General features: G+C 36.4%; 1 protein-coding gene across 3 annotated transcripts in view; it reads right to left on the reverse strand.

Annotated features, from left to right (window-relative positions):
• Nucleotides 1–14,352: 14,352 nt before the first annotated feature.
• The window catches only part of CYTIP (cytohesin 1 interacting protein), a 62,536-nt gene continuing 56,931 nt past the window's right edge, over nucleotides 14,353–19,957 (reverse strand). For all 3 annotated transcript variants that reach the window (XM_015247284.3, XM_072960986.1, XM_006196182.4), the window contains one exon: nucleotides 14,353–17,701. In XM_015247284.3, the coding sequence (XP_015102770.2) occupies nucleotides 17,241–17,701 (461 nt within the window). In that variant the 3' untranslated portion in view covers nucleotides 14,353–17,240. The remainder of the gene's footprint in view (nucleotides 17,702–19,957) is intronic.

Below are 19,957 nucleotides of genomic sequence, written 5' to 3' on the forward strand. Positions count from 1 at the left end.
TGGTTCCCTCCGCCTCCCCCCTCCCCCGCTCCCGCCCCCCCTCTACCGTTTCCTTGCCCCTCCCCCTGCCTTCCCTCCCCTCCCCCAAGACAAAACTGAAAAAGATGTGGTTAAAATGTTAATTAGAAGAAAAAAATTTTACCTGTAATAAGAAATTTCAAAGGGACTTAATTAAATTTAAGAAAGCTTTAGACATTAAACACTTGATTCTAAATTTTACAGAAATAAGTGTACATACTGAATAGAAAAACAGTCCTTGATTTGTGAAGAGCATGCTTATAAACAAAAAAGAAAAAAAGAAAAAGCTGGAAATCTGGAAAAAAGATCAAAGACTTGGAGAATAGAATATTAAGATTTTGAACCGATGAAAAACGGACATACAAGAAAAAGAGAAAAGAGAGACGATGCAGAGCCAATAAGCACAGAGAAAAAAAAAAAACTAACACAGAGATGAAAAAGAAGATTAATTTGGGGGGTTAAAAGATCAAAAGACAAATTTAATAAAAACTCATACCTCTCACGCTCCTTGTATGATTTATAGGCAAAAAATTTAATTCCAAGGATAAGGATTTAAAAAAAAAAAAACACTTTACAAGAGAAACAAACTGGCTTTGGATTGTTTTCCTGCAAAACTAAAAGCCAAAGAGCAAACAATATTTATTACCATCTTGACAAAGGGCTGTGATCCTAAGGATGTACTAACTTACCTGCATAACATTCACCTGAGAAAGCAGAGATATTTTCATATATCAAAGTCTTCAGAAATATACCTCTGATGAAATTTAAAATATCAAGTTACTGAACATTATGTATGATGTGATTCAGTATAAATAAAAATTCTAAATTTTGGATTTTTAGATATTAAAGGCTACAATTCAGTATATATGTAATAAATATTCTTAAAGCACAATTGAATATATCAATGCCCAGACAAAGGCCTATAAGAAAACTCATCAAGGTATTAACAAAAATACCTCTGAGGAAGTGGAAAGGAGTTAACTGTGAACATTTTAAACTTGTTTAATAAAATATAAAAAATTGTTTTGTCACTGTCAGGCAACTATGCTCATGAACGTTCTCATCTGAGGCCTGTCAATAATCCGTGCTTGATTCCTGTTACACGTGTTCCTTGTTCTGGCACCTCACAAGGGGATTCTGCTCTTGTAAACCTGACATTTTCGAATTATTTTTTTTGTTTCCAAAATAAGCCTGAAGGGCACAGATATTTCTATTGCTTTTTGAAAATGACTGCCAGATTTTTGTCTGTCCCATGCTTAGTGATGCATACACAACATTTAAAATTTTTTTTGTTTTTAAGACAAAAATGTCAATAAATATCTTTTGGACCATTTTGAGTGTGAAGTTCTTCCCCCTAAAATGGCAACAATCAAAAACCTCCAATTACACAAAGGTAAATCATGTGGATTTTTAAAATAATGTCTCAAATTGTAAAATCAGCGTAGATACTGCTAACATGATCATGCATTAAAATCCAAAGATTTTTCTAAAAGCAATGAACATCAACTCAGCACTGGCCTGGCAATATACCACTTCTAAGTTCAGTGTATCTTTTTACCAAGAGTTGGTTCATGTGCCAACTCTGCCAACAGGGAAAGAGAAGCATTCACTTAATGTTTGACCGGCCTGCAAATTCTGAGGTAAAGTCTCTTGAATATTTAAATACAATCACTAAAAATCTCTTTTATTACCAACAAGTTGGAACACCCATTCGAGGCCCAGATGAGCCTGCCGGTCAGCATTATTTGATCCTAAGTGAAAGGAGAGGAAAGAGTTTGGGGGTATAAGAAACCAGCTAGTCTAGATATGTCCCATGTGTATGTACCATGCTAGATACTGTGAGAAACAGACTGAATATGTAAATAAATCTGCCTTCAAGGAATAAGGCATAATATAAAACCACAAATGACTATCCAGTACAACAAAGAAGAGTAGAATCAGTGCCATCAAGCAAGAGAAGCAAAAAGACCAAGGGTGGATAAAGGGTGAAGTGCTTGTATCAAAGTAGAGAAATCAAGGGGAAAATTGTGGGCATGGTATAGCTGTGCATGCATGTGCATGTTTGTACACATGTGGAGTGATGAGGGTGATATTTGAGCCAATTTACAAATAATGGATTGAATTTCAGAAAATTAGAAATGAAGAGGACGGACATATGGGCTGAAAGAACAGCATAAACAAAACAAAAATATCAGGAAATCTTGGGGTGGAGTGAGGGTGCAAAATACCAAATACAATTCAAGTTAATGTTGACACAGAATTGGTTAATCTACAAAATCTGTTAAAGCAGGTAATCATAAAATAATATGCACCTGAGGACTTTTTTTTTAACCTAAAATATACAGGTATAGATTCACTCACCACCATTTTGACCAAAGGCCACATATTCTTCTTCGAGTACAGGTCCGCTAATTGGAATTACAATGTCATCATTCTTGTATAAAACATTATTTGGAATATCTAATCCCAGTTTCTTAAAAGCAAAAGGAGAATTAAAACCCTTATGAAGCAATCTAGGTGCAGAATTTTGGATTTTTGCTATTTCCTTCCAGTCTTTTAAAGCTGCCTACCCAGTTTCAGCAACAATTTTTAAATAACAAGTGCAATTGGGAACAAAAACAACAAAATCTTGAATGGCACATCTCAACTAGCAGGAGCAGAAGTGCACGGGCACACCAATTGTGAGTGAGGGAGGGAACCCAGAGCTTCAGTCCCTCTGGTGAGGCCATTAATGAGAGATCTGTTGAGAGAGCCCCTTCCACTGCCCAGAGGCAGGAGACACGTGCAAGGGAGCAGGGAACGTAAGGCTAGAGGGGGAAATGATGACCACATTGAAAACATTTTAGGGTTTTTCTGAGGTTCTATGCTTAATTTGATCAACAAAGGAATATTTCACTTGGGACATGACTTGATCTGCACTTCACTTCACCTTTAGAAAGATTAACCTAGCAATTGTGTAGGAGGAATGGAGCAGGCAGAGTCTGGAGTAGGAGTGTGGATTGTGCAGGGAGTTTCTTCAATAATCTATGTTTAGGTCAGAAGTTGCAAAATGATTTTCATCAGGCTACATATGGCTGGCAAATGTATTTTCTTTGGCTTGCACTGTGTTTTCTAAAATTTAAAATTTAGCTGTCAATATTTAGATACCAGGAGACTATGAAGAGAGAAAGAGAGAAAGGAAAGAGGTAGAGGGGGTGGAGGGGTGCGGGGAGAGACAGAGAGAAAAGGGGAGAAGGAAAGAAGGAGGAAGGAAGGAAGGAAAAAAGAAAGGAGACAAAACCTAAAAAGCAGTTCACTAGAGCTGAGTAGCAGCTGGCCTCCTGGGCCATGACCTCTTGAGTGTCCTCTTTCCTTGTTGTCCTCACACTGAGGCTGAGTGTCTATCACAAAGTGATTTGTCTTTACCTGACCCACACCCCTCATTTATGTATCTTCCCTAATCTTTCTAGTCATAGACAGAAGTGTTTGTTCATTCAACACGATTAAAATACAGGATATATAAGAGAGACAGGGAAAGATATGGTCAGAGAGTTAGACTGAGAGCAAGAAATTCTGGTCTGGGAAAATAGCTGAGATATACAGAAGTGATATTTGAAGTTGTGACAGAAGATGAGAAACCCCAGGAAAGGAGAGGCGAGAGGAGACAACCTAAGGAATGGCTCCATGTAGGTGGCTGAATTAGAAAAAGAACAATCAGGAAGGCAGGAGTAGAATACTTCATGAAGAGTCTGAAAGCAGATAGCACATGTTACAAAGAGGTTGAGGAAGATGAGGTTTAATGAAAAAGACATAGCACTGCTCTTTAGAAGGTTGTCAATGACACTTTCCAAGATTGGTTGTTAACAGAAGGAAAAAAATTCAGCAACAGATGCAAGAAGAAATCAGTCAGAAGAAGATGCATATATACAGATGTATGCATATGCATGTCTGTGTATATATATATATATATAAAATCAATTTCATGAGACATGTATCTGTATATATACACATATATTTAAGGCACATGAAATTATGACAAGTTTCTCTAAGTCTAGAAGAGGAGATAGCACGTTATGTTGGAGTATGATTTTGTTACTAAGGGAAGAATCACTAGAGTGGTTCTTTAATTAGCTAATTGCAATCTACATCCCAGATGTAAAGATAAAACGACCTTTCCTCAGCTAACAATGGCTGCCCTTGGTATGTGAAGTTGGACACATTGGAGTCAGGAAAGAAACATTGATTTCTCTCTTTAAACTCTGTAATTAGTTATTTAAGACCTCTGATGAATTGAGATTGTCCTTAATGAGGTCCACTAACAGGAAAAGTTCACAAAAAGATTTCACCACAAGGGAAGGAACAATCTCAACCAGTGGGCTTTACTCAATACCAGAAGCTTGCAAGGCATGCAAAAAGAGGTTGTTCCAGTGTGAAAATTAGACCACAGCTCTTTCCAACTCAGCCATCCTCTCATGAGAGGGGTCTTGAAGACAAAAGACCAAGCACATGAAAGAAAACTAAAAGAATTGCCATCTTGGGAGCTCACATTCTTTTGGCTGAATTAAATACCAAATGACTTAGACTGGCTTCTCTTCAAAAAAGTATCAAAATCTTGAAGACTCAGGACCAGGAATGGTGTCAGTGCCTTGAACTCTATGGAGCAGGATTTTGGTAATGCCATTTTGTGACCGCAACAGATGCAGCAGGAACTGAACTTGGGCTCATTGTTGGATTTTCAAATTTTCCATTTCTCTTTTCAAGAAGTTTGGAAGCACAGCCAAGCAAGGACCCATGATTTTCAGGGAATTTAGGAAGAAAGATGGAATGGGATCTATGAGTGTTAATCTTCTCCTGAGAAGTTGAGCAGATTATGGTCTCATGAAATCAATTTTAATTTTGAAGAGATACGATGTTCTTTTTACTTTATGCTGGTAAAGCAGTTCTAACTGGTTAAATTCAGAATAAGGAAAAACAGAAAACATTTATAGGCCTGATGGAAGAAAACTGTAAGTAGAAAAGATGTGAGAGGTGAGAAAAACATGGAATGGCTTCAGTCAGTATCTTATCTCAGAAATGGGGGCCAAGGGAAAGAGAGACAGAAATCACTGGGGCTAAAAGAATTAAGGAAACTTTCCAGATGGCTTCCACTTCAGTGGAGTAAGAGTCCAGGTCACTGGCTGAAAGTGAGAGGGTCATAGATACTGGAAAGAGTAAAGCCTTCACACAGCCATGATGGGAAATCAAACAGGAAATTCCTAGGAAGCAGTTTTTTCTAAAGACACTTAATATTTTTGACATTTCTCATAATATTCCTTGTACTTTCCTTATCATTTAGAATCCAACCCTTCACCACGACCAGAGCTGGCAGAGAAACAGTAAGCTTCTAGAGCAGTGTTTCTCAAAGTGTGATTCCTTGGCTATCCATGTGGGACTCTCTCGTGGGGCTTGTTTAAAAGGAAAATTCCTGGACCCTGCCCAGATCTATTTGACAGACTCTCTGGGATCTGATGCCTGGGAATCTGCATCTTAAGAAGTTTCTCAAGTGATTCTTACACAGCAAATCAGCACTGGTCTGATGACTGTTGTTTCAGAACCACTGTCTTAGCTCATGTCTAGCCTGGCGAGTCCTGTGCATGACTACTCACCCACATCCTGTTTTTAATCAGTGGCTGTGTCTACAGTTTTAAAACTAAAATAAAAGTGTCACACACTGTGGTGAGGAAATGACAACTGTGCCTTCAGGTGCAGCTAGTGAGGATCAGACTTGTACCCATTATCATCTTCTGTGGTTATCTTTTAATTTAAAAAATAGTTTAAAAATTCACTTATACATCCTTAGGTTGTTATCAGTTCTGCTAATTTCTCAATCATCAGATCTTCAAATATCATCTCCCTCTCATTTTCTCTATTGTCATCCTTCCAGAATGTCCAGAAGTTGTACATGGGGACTTTTCATTCTCTTCACCTTGTGTTTAGTCTGGTCTTTTTGTTTGTTTGTTTGTTTTATTGGAGGTACTGGGGATTGAACCTAGGACCTCATGCATGTTAAGCATGCACTTTACCATTGAGCTATTGCCTCCCTCACTTTTAGCCTGTTTTTAATACTTTGACTCTCTGATCACTCTCTCTACATTAAGGTAATTTCCTCCATCTTTCAGTTCACAAATTCTCTCTGTATCTGTGTGTGATATTGCTGTTCCACCCATTGTGAAGATTTAATTTCAGTGACAATGTTTTTAGAAATGTGTTTATATTTACTTAAATCTTCCCAATTAATGTTAATATTTTTATTCCACTATGATTTCTATCCTTTGTATTCTCTTTAATCAACTTCAATGTCCTTTAATGTAATAACCTTTAATTTTCAGAACAGTTTTAGATTACAGAAAAATTGTGAAGATTGTGTAGCGTTCCCATATACCTTGCACCTAGTTTCCCCTGTTATTGGCATCTTTTATTAGTATGGTACATATGTCGTAATCAGTGAACCAATTTTGATACATTATTACTAAAGCCCACACTTTATTCAGAATGTCTTTTTACTTAATTTCCTTTTCTGATCCAGGATGACATCTAGATATCATAATACTTAGTCATCATATCTACCTAGGCTTCTCCTGGCTATGACAGTTTCTCAGACTTTACTTGTTTTGATGACCTTGACTGTTTTGAGATGTACTGGTTGGTATTTTGTAGAATATCTCTGAACTGTGATTTTTTTTTTGATGTTTTCCTCATTGTTAGACTCAGGGTATACGTTTAGGGGAGGAAGAGCCTAGAGATAAAGTGCCATTCTCACTCTCTCATATCAACATGACCTGTCACTACCGATGTTGATCTTGAACACCTGGCTGAAGTAGTGTTTATCAAGTATCTTCACTGTAGAGTTACTTTTTCCTCCTCTCTTATGTTGTACTCCTTGGAAGGAAATCACCATGCTTAAAGAACTGGGACATACACTCCACCGCCTTGAAGGTGGAGTAGCTACACAAATTACTTGGAATCCTTCTGCACAGATTTGTCCATTCACCTGTTTATTATTCAGTTATCTATTTGTATCAGTATGAATGGACTCATACATAGATATTTATTTTATATTTTGGGCTATAATCTAATATTCTATTATTTATTTTGTTGCTCAAACTGTTCCATATTTGACCATTGGAAGCTCATTCAATTGCCGTCTGTGTCCCTTTGATATATCCCCATCATTGTAAGATTTTGTCTTGTTTTAGTTTTTAAATACTTCCTTACATTCTGGCAGTATAAAACACTCCAGGCTGTTTTTGTACATTTTTTGCCTCAGTCCCAGACTCAGTCATTTTTTCAAGAAATGCTGGTTTATCTTATTGGAGAACAGTATTAGAAACCAAGCTCTTAGTTCCACATATGCTCATTGCTACCAGAGTGTCATTGCTTCTAGGCCCTTTCAGCTGACAGAGCAAGCTAATATATGTATATGCATGGCATACATATAAATACTTCTCTGTAGAACCATCTCTGTCTATATTAATGTAATAGTACATTCTGATGTCTCCAACTCTAATCCTTTTCCATATGGATCATTCTAACCTTTTCCTTGCTTATCTGTAAACGCCCACTGCCACTCTAACAGTGAAAACCTGGTTCCCATTATTAGCCATTTATTTATAATAGTTTAATTCCACTAGACATGTGAAACAACATCAGCATGTTTAACTAGTACCCCCATGGAAAACAACTTTTTCAACTAGAGTACAGTATTTATGTATCATTTCTTTTGCCTTTAATTTTACGGAATTCAATCATTTCCAAAATTACTTAGGTCAGCTTCTTTTCCTTCCACTTTCTTACATAGGTTGTTTCATACATTAGTAATGTAGTTAGATTGTCTTGTCACATTCTGCACTCACTTCTGGGATCCCCCAACCTGCTAAGTGAGCTTTTATTAATTTGCACACATTGAGTCATTCTCTGTGCTGAAAGTTCTATGGGTATTGACAAACACATAGTGTCATGTATCCACAATTATAATAATATACAGAGTAGTTTACCACTCTTGTCTTAGTCTGCTCAGGCTGCCGTAATAAAATTCCACACACACTGGGTAGCTTAAGCAACAGAAATTTGTTTTCTCATAGTTCTGGATGCAGGTTCCAGATCCAGTCCAAAATAAAGTTTCTGCCAGGGTTCAGTTTTTGGTTAGAGCTCTCTTCTTAACTTGCAGATGGCTTCTTTGTCCTCAGATAGCTTCCCTACCCCCAAGGCTCTGCTAGGCAGTCAGCCCCCAGAACTGTGAGAATATAAATTTCTGTTGTTTAAGCCACCCTGTCTGTGGTCTTTTGTTTCAGTAGCCCAAGTAGACTAAGAGAACACTGTAAAATTCATCAGTACTCCAACTATTCGACCTTCTCTACACAAACACACCACCCTACGCCACCCCAAAAACCCTGCAAACCACTGACCTCTTTACTACTGCTGTAGTATTTCCTCTTTCAGAATGCCACATAAATGAACTATGCAGTATGTAGCCCTTTCAGACTAGCATCTTTCACTTACCAAAATGCATTTAAGATTCAACAAGTGTTTTCCTGGCTGGATATAGCTCATTTTTTCAATAGTTGGATAATATTCCATTGTTTGTTTATCCATTAACCTATTAACGTACATTTCACCTGCTTCCATTTTTTGGTGATTGTGAATAAAGCTGCTACAATGTGTGTGTTTTTGTGTGTGTGAACATAAGTTTTCAAATCAATCCAGTAAATATAGGCATACTTGGGAAATATTTCAGTCAGTTCCAGACTACTACAATAAAGCGAATATTGCAATGAATACAGTCACATGATTTTTTTGGTTTCTCAGGGAATGTAAAAGTTATGTTTACACTATACTGTAGCCTATTAAGTGGGCAATAGCATTATGTCTAAAAAAGCACAAACGTACATAACTTAATTTTAAAATATTTTATTGCTAAAAGATGTTAACCATCATCTGAGCCTTCAGCGAGTTGTAATGTTTTTGCTGGTGGAGGGAGGGTTTGCCTGAATGTTGATTGCTGCTGACTGATCAAGGTGGGGATTGCTGAAGGTTGGGGTGGCTGTGGCAATTTTAAAAAATAAGACAACAATAAAATTTGCCACATTGATTGACTCTTCCTTTCGTGAAGGATTTCTCTACAGCATGCAGTGCTGTCTAATAGTGTTCTACCCAAGGTAGAACTCCTTTCAAACTTGGAGTCAATCCTCTCAAATCCTACTGCTGCTTTATGAACTAAGTTTATGTAATATTCTAAATCCTTTGAGTCATTACAACCACCGTCACAGCGTCATCACTGGGAGTGTTTTCCATTTTAAGAAACCGCTTTCTTGGCTCATCCATTAGAAACAACTCCTCTTCAGTTAAAGTCTTCTCATGAGACTGCAATAATTTAGTCACATCGTCAGGCTTCACTTCTAACTCTAGTTTCCTTGCTAGAAACCAATTTTGCAGTGATTTCCTCCACTGAAGTTTTGAATCCCAAAAAGTCATCCATGAGGGTTGGAATTAACTTCTTCCAAATTCCTGTTAAAGTTCATATTTTGGCCTCTTCCCGTGAATTACAAATGTTCTTAATGGCATCTAAAATGATGAATCTTTTCCAGAAGGATTTTCTATTTATTTTGCCCAGATTCGTCAGTGGAATAACTATCTATGGCAGCTTCAGCCTTACAAAATGTATCTCTTAGATGATACGACTTAGAAGTCGAAATTACTCCTTGATCCGTGAGCTGTAGAATGGCTGCGTTAGCAGGGGCATGAAAACAGCATGAATCTCTTGCACACCTCCGTCAGATCAGTTGGGTGATCTAGTATATTGTCAGTGAGCAGTACTATTTTGAAAAGAATTTTTTTTTTTTGTCTGAGCTGTAGGTCTTAACAGTGGGCTTAAAATATTCAGTAAACTGTGTTGTAAACAAATGTGCTGTCATGCAAGCTTTTTTGATACAGTGATAGAGCACAGGCAGAATAGATTTAGCATAATTCTGAGGGTCCCTAGGATTTTCAGAATGGCAAATGCAAATGAGCATTGGCTTCAACTTAAAGCCAGTAGCTACATTAGCCCCTAATGAGAAAGTCAGCCTGTCCTTTGATTCTTTGAAGCCAGGTATTGACTTCTCTTCTTTATGATACAAAAAGTCCTAGATGGTATCTTGTTCCAATAAAAGTGTGTCTACATTGAAAGTCTGTTGTGCTTAGTGTAGGCACCTTCATTAATTATCTTAGGTAGATCTGAATAACTTGCTGCAGCTTCTACATTGGCACTGGCTGCCTCACCTTGTACTTTTAAGTTATGGAGATGGTTTCTTTCCTTAAACCTCATGAACCAACATTTGCTAGTTTCAAACTTTTCTTCTGCGGCTTCGTCACCTCTCTCAGCCTTAATAGAATTGAAGAAAGCTAGGGCCTAGCTCTGCATTAGTCTTTGGCTTAAGGGAATGTTGTGGCTGGTTTGATCTTCTCTCCAGACCACTCAAACTTTCTCCATATCAGCAACAAGGCTGTCTTGCTTTCTGTTCACTGGAGTAGCATTTTTAATTTCCTTCAACAGCTTTTCCTTTGCATTCACAATTTGGCTAACCACTTGGCACAAGAGACCTAAATTTGACCTTTTTCAACTTTCGACATGCCTTCCTCATTAAGCTTTATCATTTCTAGCTTTTGATTTAAAGTGAAAGATGTGCAACCCTTCCTTTCACTTGAAAATTTAGAGGTCATTATAGGGTAATTAACTGGCCTAATTTCAATATTGTTGTGTCTCAGAGAATAGGGAGTCCTGAAGAAAAGAGAGGAGATGAGGGAACAGTCAGTTGGTGGAGCAAACAGAACACACATAGAATTTATCAGTTAAGATCACCTTCTTATGTGGCCACAGTTTGTGGCACCTCAAAACAATTACAGTAGTAACATCAAAGATCACAGATCACAAATCACCATAACTAATACAATAATAATGAAAAAATTTTAAATATTGCAAGAATTATCAAAATGTGACACAGAAACATGAAGTGAGCAAATGCAGTTAGAAAAACTGTGCTGATAGACTTGCTCAATGTGAGGTTGCCTTCCATTTGTAAAAGAATGAACCTTCAATTTGCAAAAAATGCAGTATCTGTGAAGCATAATAAAATGAGGTGCAGTTAAACAAGGTATGCCTTTACCTAAAAGTGCAGTTGTTGGATCACATGGTAGACTATGTTCAGTTTTGTGAAAAACCGCCGAACTGTTTTCCGAAGGTACTGTACTAGCCTGCATTCCCATCAGCAATGAAGGAGCATTCCTATTGCTCCATATCCTTGCCAGCAACTGGTACTGTCAGTTATTTGGCTTTTAGTCATCCTAATAGCCATGTAGTAGTATCTTATTGCTATTTTAATTTGCAAATCCGAAATGACAAATGATACTGAGCTCTTTTAATGCACTTATTTGTTATCTATCTATCATCTTTGGAGATGTGTATGTTCAGATCTTTTGAACATGCTTTAATTGGGTTGTTTGCATTCTTATTTTTGAATTTTAAAAGTTCTTTTTATATTTTGGACGCAAGTCCTTTTTCAAATACATATTTTGCATCAAGGACCTATTGTATAACACAGAGAACTATATTCAATTTCTTAGAATAAGCTATAATGGAAAAGAATCTGAAAAGATTATGTATTTTATATAATACATAAATTATATATAATTTTATATATAGTATGTATATGTATAACTAAATTACTTTGCTGTACACCTGAAACTAACACTGTAAATCAGCTATACTTCAATAAAAAATAACATTTAAAAAATATATGTTTTGCTAATATTTTCTCCCAGTCTTTAACTTTTTTAAAAATTCTCTTAACAGTGTCTTTCCCAAAGCAGAAGTTTTTAATTTTAATCAACTTTTCCTTTCATGAATCATCCTTTTGGTGTATCTAAAAAATTTATCATTAAATCCAAAGACATCTAGATGTTCGCCTATGTTATTGTCTAGAAGTTTTATAGTTTTATGTTTCATGTAGGTCTATGACTCATTTTGAGTTAATTTTGTGAGATGTGTAAAGTCTTGCATATGGATGTCCAATTGTTCAAGAACCATTTTTGAAAATACTGTCCTTTCTCCATTTAACTTCATTTACTTTTTTGTCAAAGATCAGTGACTATATTTGTGTGGGTCTATTTCTGGGCACTCTAATCTGTTTTATTAATCTATATGTCTATTCTTTTGCCAATACCAAGCTGTCTTAATTATTGTAGATTTATAGAAAATCTAGAAACTGGGTATTGTGATTCCTTCAATTTTCTTCTTTTCCTCCTCGTCCTCCTTCTTCTTTTATTTCTTCTTCCTCTTCAGTATCACATTGGTTATTCTAGGTCTTTTGCTTCTTCATATAAACTTCAGAATCAGTTTGTCACTGACTACAAAATAGCTGCCTGGAATGTTGATTGGGATTTCACTAAATCTATAGATTAAGTTAGGAAGAACTAATAATATCTTGACACTGTTCAGTCTTCTAATCTATGAACATAGAATAGCTATTTAGATTTTCTTGGATTTCTTTCATTAGAGTTTTAGAGTTTTCCACATATAGATTCTGATCAAAAGATACATATTTTGTCAGGTTTATACTCAAGTATTTCATTTTTTGGTACTATTGTAAATGGTACTGTTTGTTGATTTTCAAATCCCAGTTGTTCATTTCTGGTATATAAGGAATCAGTTGACTTTTTCATAGTAATTTGTATCCTGTGACCTTGCTATACTCACTTATTAGTTTCAGACTTTCTGCTGTTATTGATTTGGGGGGATTTTCCACATAGACAATTATATCATCCGAAAGCAAAGGCAGTTTTAATGTCTTCCTTCCCATTTGCATATCTTCTATTTCCTTTCCTTGTCTTAGTGCACTTACTAGGACTTTCAGTACCGTGGTAAATAGAGTGGTGTGAGGACATGCTTGCTTTGTACCTGATCTGAGGGGAAAAGCATCCAGTTTCTTGCATTGGCTGTAGGCTTTTTGTAGTTGTTCTTCATCAAGTTGTGCAACTTATTCTCTGTTCCTAAGATATACATGTTTTATATTCTTTCAAACTGTATTATTTTCTCAAGTTCGGATAATTCTGCTATTTGTGGAATCTCCTGACTTTTGCTCATGGTCGATCATTTCCTTTTGTGCTTTGTAATTTTGATTGTGGAAGTTTTGTTTTGTTTTTCTGTGGAATCCCTGTCTTCTGCTCACAAATATGCACCCACATAGAAGTGATAGAGTCCAGCAGCATGTCAATCACTGAAATCACTTAACTACATTCAGATTCCCTGAGCAGACTGTGAAATCAAGTAACTGGTTCACTACTGTATGTTTTTTAAAAATCTATCATTTCATGTACTTGCAGACTAAGTTGGGAGGTCAATCATAAACTTGGATACGATTTTCTACTCAGATTTTTGGCTAGTTATACAATCCTGGCCAGGTTCTTTAATTTCAAAAGTCTTTCATCTTACCATTTCTTTATATAAAAATTAAAAATGGTAACATTCACAATTGTTTTGCTCAAAGGAGTTTAGAGAAAACTCAGTATCTTTATATTATCGTTTGTGAACTTGTTGAATAGTGGTGTGAATAGACTCTAAGGTAGCCCCTGGGCCCCACCTTCTGACATTCATGCTTTTGTGCAATCCCTCCTTCTTGAGTGTGGGTGGGCCCCATGACTTGTGTCTAATGCACATATGGTCCAGTTGCTAGGATGTCACTCCTGTAACTGTATTTTGCTATGTGGCAGAGGTGCTGGGATGCCACTCCCATGATTGTTACATTATATGCAAAGGAGCTGGGATGTCAGTCAGTGATTACAATGTATTAAGACTCCGTCTTGCTTGCAGTATATCTTCCTCTCTGTTGCTGAGTTTTAATAAGCAAGCTGCCATGAAACCTATGGCCACAAGGAATGCTTCTGACAACAACTAAAGGAGCTTGGTAAGAAATCCTTCCCCAGTTAAGCTGGTAGGTGAGAACCCAGTGGGGTGGGTGACAACATGACTGCAGCTCTGTGAAACTCTGAGCAGACCCAGCTAAGCTTTGCCCATACTCTTGACCCACAAAATCTCTGAAATAATAAATTTGTTTTAAGTCTCCATGTTTGTAGTAATTTGTCAAACAATAACAGAAAGCTAATATAAGTGCAAATCTCAATTAAGTAGGCATTGATTTTTAAGAACCTCAGAGAGTTAGGTGTTAAGAGGTCACCCCACATTTTTAAAATCTGCTTTTTAAAAACAACTATTTCATTTAAAGTAGGTAAAGAGAGACAGAGCAGAAAGTTCTGAACTGAAAAACAACATTCTTTATTTCAGAAGAGTATCAAATTTTCATTTTATTGCCTATAGTTCTATAAGGAAATAGATATAAAGCACCAATAATTTTGTGATCTGAAGGGTTTGATACAGTTGTTACATTTATCTACTGTGCTTATATTGTATACTTTATGGTAAGTACACACAAAATTGTGTCCCAGTTTGATTTCTTCAGTTCAAACTAGGATTTTTAATACTGCTTGTATCATGCAGCTAAGATATAAAGGAACTGCAAAGTAGAAAGTGATAAAGAAAAATTCATTTGAAAAAATATAGCTCCAATCTATTTGACATTGTGGTGTTCCTTTAGTCACATGACAGAGTAACTCCCAATATGTTGATTGAAATTTGGCTTATCAATCAATCCCATACTAGAAAAAGCATTTTCAAAACAAATTGCCAATTAATTAAAGTCACCAATATTACTTATTTGACAACTTTAAGGTTAAAAGAAAAAACTCTTCACTTTTCTTTTCCCAGTAAATTTCATCAAAGTGAGCCATTGTGGTCATTGTGCACCAGAAGATTAGCAAAATGAAATCTTCTAAAGCCCATCTGAGGTCAGACTCAGTCTGAAAAACTGTGCTGTGAGAAATTTACCCACATTTCCACTAAACAACAGTTTTCTTACAACTTGTGAACACACAGAACATGACATACCCTTCCTTCCTGTACTTGGGTTAAAAAGTGCTTTACTAGTTTTTTTCAGAACATACTGAACTCTTGATTCTTAATTCTTCTTATCACAGACTACAGTGAAACTTCCTGTGCTTCTTCCCAGTACCATTTTGGGTTGGATGTTTACTGTAAAAAAGAAGTATAACATTATATTTAACACTTAAAGTCACAGAAAAGCAAATGATATACTGGTTTTCCAGGTGAACTGTGGTAGTTCTTGAAACATTGTTCACACTGTAGAAGGCTTTAAAGTCATCTTTCCTCAAATAAATATGTTATTTCTTTCCCCTGAACTTGGCAAAAATAGGGTTAACAGAAAATGCTGCATTCATGTAAGCAGATCTTTAACATAATTCTAGGCTATGATGAGAAATGAGCAATAGCAATTGTTATTGATTTACAATTGATTAGCAAACTCTTGTTGAAAATAAATGTATCGCTAACCATGCAGTTATTAATGTGCTTACATTTGAAAACTTGCATGTGGAGGCCAGGAGAAAAAGTCACCCTCAATGTGTGTTTGTTTTCCTATTTACCAAGTAGGAACTTTTTATCCTATTTACAATATCCTTATCCATGTAGTAACTACAGTCGCACATTTAAAATATTCCTGGGATTGGGACGGGGGTAGTCCTGTGGTGATAACTACACAGAACCAGCAAAAGGGTATCAAATATCTAGAGAAACTAAGAAGATAGGCCAGGGTGGGAAGAACTGACTTCCAACGTCCCTGCCTCTGATCACAGGGGCTTCTCTGAATTCCTGCTTCCTTATCTGTATGCCTAACATCTATCTACCGGGTTACTTCTGGGATCACATGCAAAGCATCTTTAACCTACTATGCATTCAGTAAATAACAGACAAGATTGCTATTGCTCCTGTGAAAACCCTGCCTTTTACATGAATGGTTCTCAAGCAGAGCCCACTGGATGCTTTTGAGTTCAAAGAATGAATAGAAAGCAAGTCCCAATTAGAAATCTCTTTGTATTTAATTTTATTTCTTATTACTTACCCTAAAAGCTTTCTTACCCTTAACTTTTTTTTTCCCTCAAAATGACTCACTCTTTGCTTAGTTTAGGTGTAGCAGCTGTACTGAAAGTCAACTATCAAATGTCTCTATTTGACACACGCACACGCACATGCACAGAGTTTAAAATCAGTGAGGACTATTAATTGCATTGTCCATGTTATCTACTCTAGAATATAGGTAATGAGCAGCTGTATCACCAGAACAGAGAAATCATGGACTTTAATAGGTACTGAGTAAAAATGTGATTAAAAGAAAAGTAATGTGACACTAACATAACTAATAGACAAAAGCATGCTGGGGCAATAACTATTTGGAATATATAATATAAAGTGAAGAGTAATGTGAAAAAAATCTGCTGGGGAAAAATCCATTTCCTGACTCTAATTTTTCAAATTTTAGACATTGGTTTGAGAGAAAAATTACAAAGCTGTAGGATCTTGAGAGTTCCAGATTTGTCATTAGCATTTAGGCAGAAGAAAAGCTGAATCAGGTAAGAATGACACTCCCACTCATTTTGTTTAGGCTGCCTATGAAAAAGACATTATAATCTTCCTCAGCACCCATCTTAGATAACATCTTTCCATGGATCTCATAAAATTTAAACCTCCGTATGAAATCTTCTATTTCCTGCTTTATTGTCACTGTGAATGTAAAAATGGCTGACGATCATCTTTGTTTATAATCTTTCATAGAGTTGAACAGAAACATTCAAAATTACCTACTATTAAGCCTTCCCAAAGGCAACTGAGCTTAAGCAGTTTTATAACCTACCAATTAACCTACAGAAGGTATTCCAAATAATTATATTTTGTCACTTTCTTATTCACACTCGACTCCAAAAAGTTCTCAACTTTTCACATGAAAAATATAGAAAATAAATACTACTCTTGCCTTCACAGGCAGCACTGAAATGAGCAAGCACTTATATTAATTTATTATATTTTCTGATGTATTACTTAATTTCCCTACTTCCTACTTAGAACTTGAGCTGTTCTGGTTAAAAAAATGATTTAAGAAGCAAAAATAATGATACAAAAATTTAAATAAAAGTCACTGTAGCCATGAAATGGGATGTCAGTTTTGCAATCCATCTGCACTTTCCCACCAAGCTGGGTGGAGCAGATTTAAACGAATCTAAAGATATTTACGAAATAAGCTAATATGAAAGGGCACCACAACACATTAAAAGCGACTCTCTTCCTCTTCCACAGCTCGGTGAAGGCCAGGGATGAATTTCAAGAGTTGTTTCCGGACACTTCCCCTTCTGCTTTTCCTGGGCAGGGTCCCAAACATGCTTGAGAAGTTGCCTTCCCACAAGGGAGACATAGACCCACTGCTGACAGAACTAATGCTCCGGTTCCTCCTTGAAGAAGACCTCTTCATAAAATCGTCCCCATCCTTGGGGACAAAACACTCATCATCTGTGCTTGTCTGCCGGCTGAATGCTTCCCTGCTCAAGTCTTCAGACACACATGTCTGGTAGCCATCCTCACTGTCTATCGTCATGGAACTCAGCCAGCTCTTACAGCTGCTCTCGCTGGATAATCGATTTCGGTCCAGGAGGGCTGGACCAGGCAGGGTTCCAAACAAAGTTGATTCATCTATGTCCATGTTTTCCAAACTTGGGCAGTTGGCTGCATCACCTGGAATGCAGAAAACAAAGTCTGTTGTGAAATGGATCTGAACATCACTCCCTACAAGTAAATATACCAAGATTTCCCTCTAAAGGGCACAGGAAAGAGAGTGAATAATACTTTTCACTAAGCTTTGACTTGCACGATTAAGTGACTGTTTATGAGACCATTTGATAAACCTTATAGTAGGATTTTTCAAACTATTTGTTCATGGACTAGTTTCCATGTAAAAGGGTCTACAGTCACAAAAATGGTAATACTAGATTAAATCAATTTAAACAAGAGTCTTCATATGAGAGCAGTTCAACTCATCTAACAGTATGCCAGTGTGACTTGTGAATTTCCAAAAGGATCATTTCTTAAATTGAAGTGACCCTGCCACCTTTCCTTAAAATTCTCAGAGAAATGGGTTCCAAAGCATATAGTTGGGGAAATGATATTTTATGGATTTTCTCTATTTTAGTTCTTCTAATTTTTGTTACTGTCTTTTATTTTTAATAAATATAAAATTATTATAACATTGTTAGAAGTATATGGGAAATGTAGTTATAAAACCTGCATCTACAGGATGATTATTAGAAAATTCAAAAATGTTCAAAACATGAAGAAATCTTCCAGCCTCAATATTCCAAGTTTATTCTTAGAATACTTTAATATTTAAATGCTTTGAAGTGATAAGGTACCCAGAAAACATCCCTGTCCAAAATAAGTAATAATTAATTTGAAGAAATTGAATTTTATCTGCTTAGCTGAATTTCTTCATCAGCCTTTTACAACCTACATCTGGGCTCCCCAAACTCAAATTTTAATCTCACACCAACAGCCTGTTCATATCCCACTTACTTCTGTACTACCCGAGTTAGCTGGTATGCTGCTCAAAGAAAGGAGATTATTTGTAATACTAGCCTGAGGAAAGCATCATTAGAAGGTGACCTTGCTTCAGGAAAAGTAATAGAACATTACACACTCAGAAATGGTTTTATTTGGGGCTGATATTCTCTACTGCTGCTCTCCTTTGCCCTTGGTTGACAATATAAAAACAGACTGTTTATTTTTCCATTTGATCTGCAAGGTTGAGTAGGGCCAGCCCTGCGGTGACTAGTCATAATGTTTTCCTTTTTGTTAACACAACCTACTTTATTTCATCTTGCAACAAACTAATGAATTCCTTTTGATTGGAAAGCAACTGGCTTCTAGAATCTCATGCCCTGTATATTTATTATAGGTCTAGAAAAAGTAAACTAAAGAACTCCTTTAATCTCTCAAAAAATGTGTATAACAATGGCCGTATGAGAAGTCAATCTCCTTGATCCTAAACTATGGAACTTGTCTATACAAGGTCACTCCCATAAAACAGCAGAACTGCCTATATACTTAGACCAAACCCCAGCTTCACTCCAGGATGCTCCAGAAGGAAGGAGATCCCAAACACTCTCAAGTCTACAGAAATCCAGGAAGTGGCCAAATTTTTGTGCTTCTGTCTTGCTAGCAAATTTCAGGCCCCCCCCCAAATCTGTTATAAATTTTAAGATTATTAAAATTTAAGAATATTTAGAAACACAAAAAGAGAAGTAACTCATGTGTTTCATTTTCTGAAAAAAAAAACAGATCTTCAACACAAACCTCTAAGCCATAAATTAGTGCCTAATTAAGAATTAAATGTATCTTTTTGTCCAGAAACAGATGATCACTTTTAACAAATAGATATACTAGGTTATAAATAGAGACATCAGCTCAGTATTATCTGAAGAAGACATAGCCTGTATTTCACACCCACATAGCTAGTGGTTTCAGTGAATTATTTGTATATGTAAGTTCATTCCTCAGGTTACACCTGTCACATAGCAAATGCCAAGTCAACAAATTTTAAACTCAACCCTTCTCTTCAGAATACACACAAGGGCAAAAGCTATTCATTTACTGTTACAATGATCCTTCACATTTCTGTCTTGGATTTGGAGGCCATAAAGAGGGATTTCTGTGCCTTAATGTAATTTACACAATTTAAACAAATAATAGGAGTTCTATCCAAGAAGCAGGCTATCATTCCAGCTTCAAGAGTTTCTAAGAACTATGCAGCCTGAGACATGGACGTTCTCAGGAATTGAATTCATCTGCTGAAGCAGTAGGGAAAACAGACAATCATTCTTATTGCTCTTCTAAAACCTCCAGGTGCCTCTTGCGAGCGTGTGCATGCATGCGCTTGCATGCATGTTTTCATGTGCATACTTGTTATGTGTGTGGAGGAGGGGGTGTGAGTTGACT

Source organism: Vicugna pacos, chromosome 5 (assembly GCF_048564905.1).
Source record: "Vicugna pacos chromosome 5, VicPac4, whole genome shotgun sequence".
Classification (NCBI taxonomy): Eukaryota; Metazoa; Chordata; class Mammalia; order Artiodactyla; family Camelidae; genus Vicugna; species Vicugna pacos.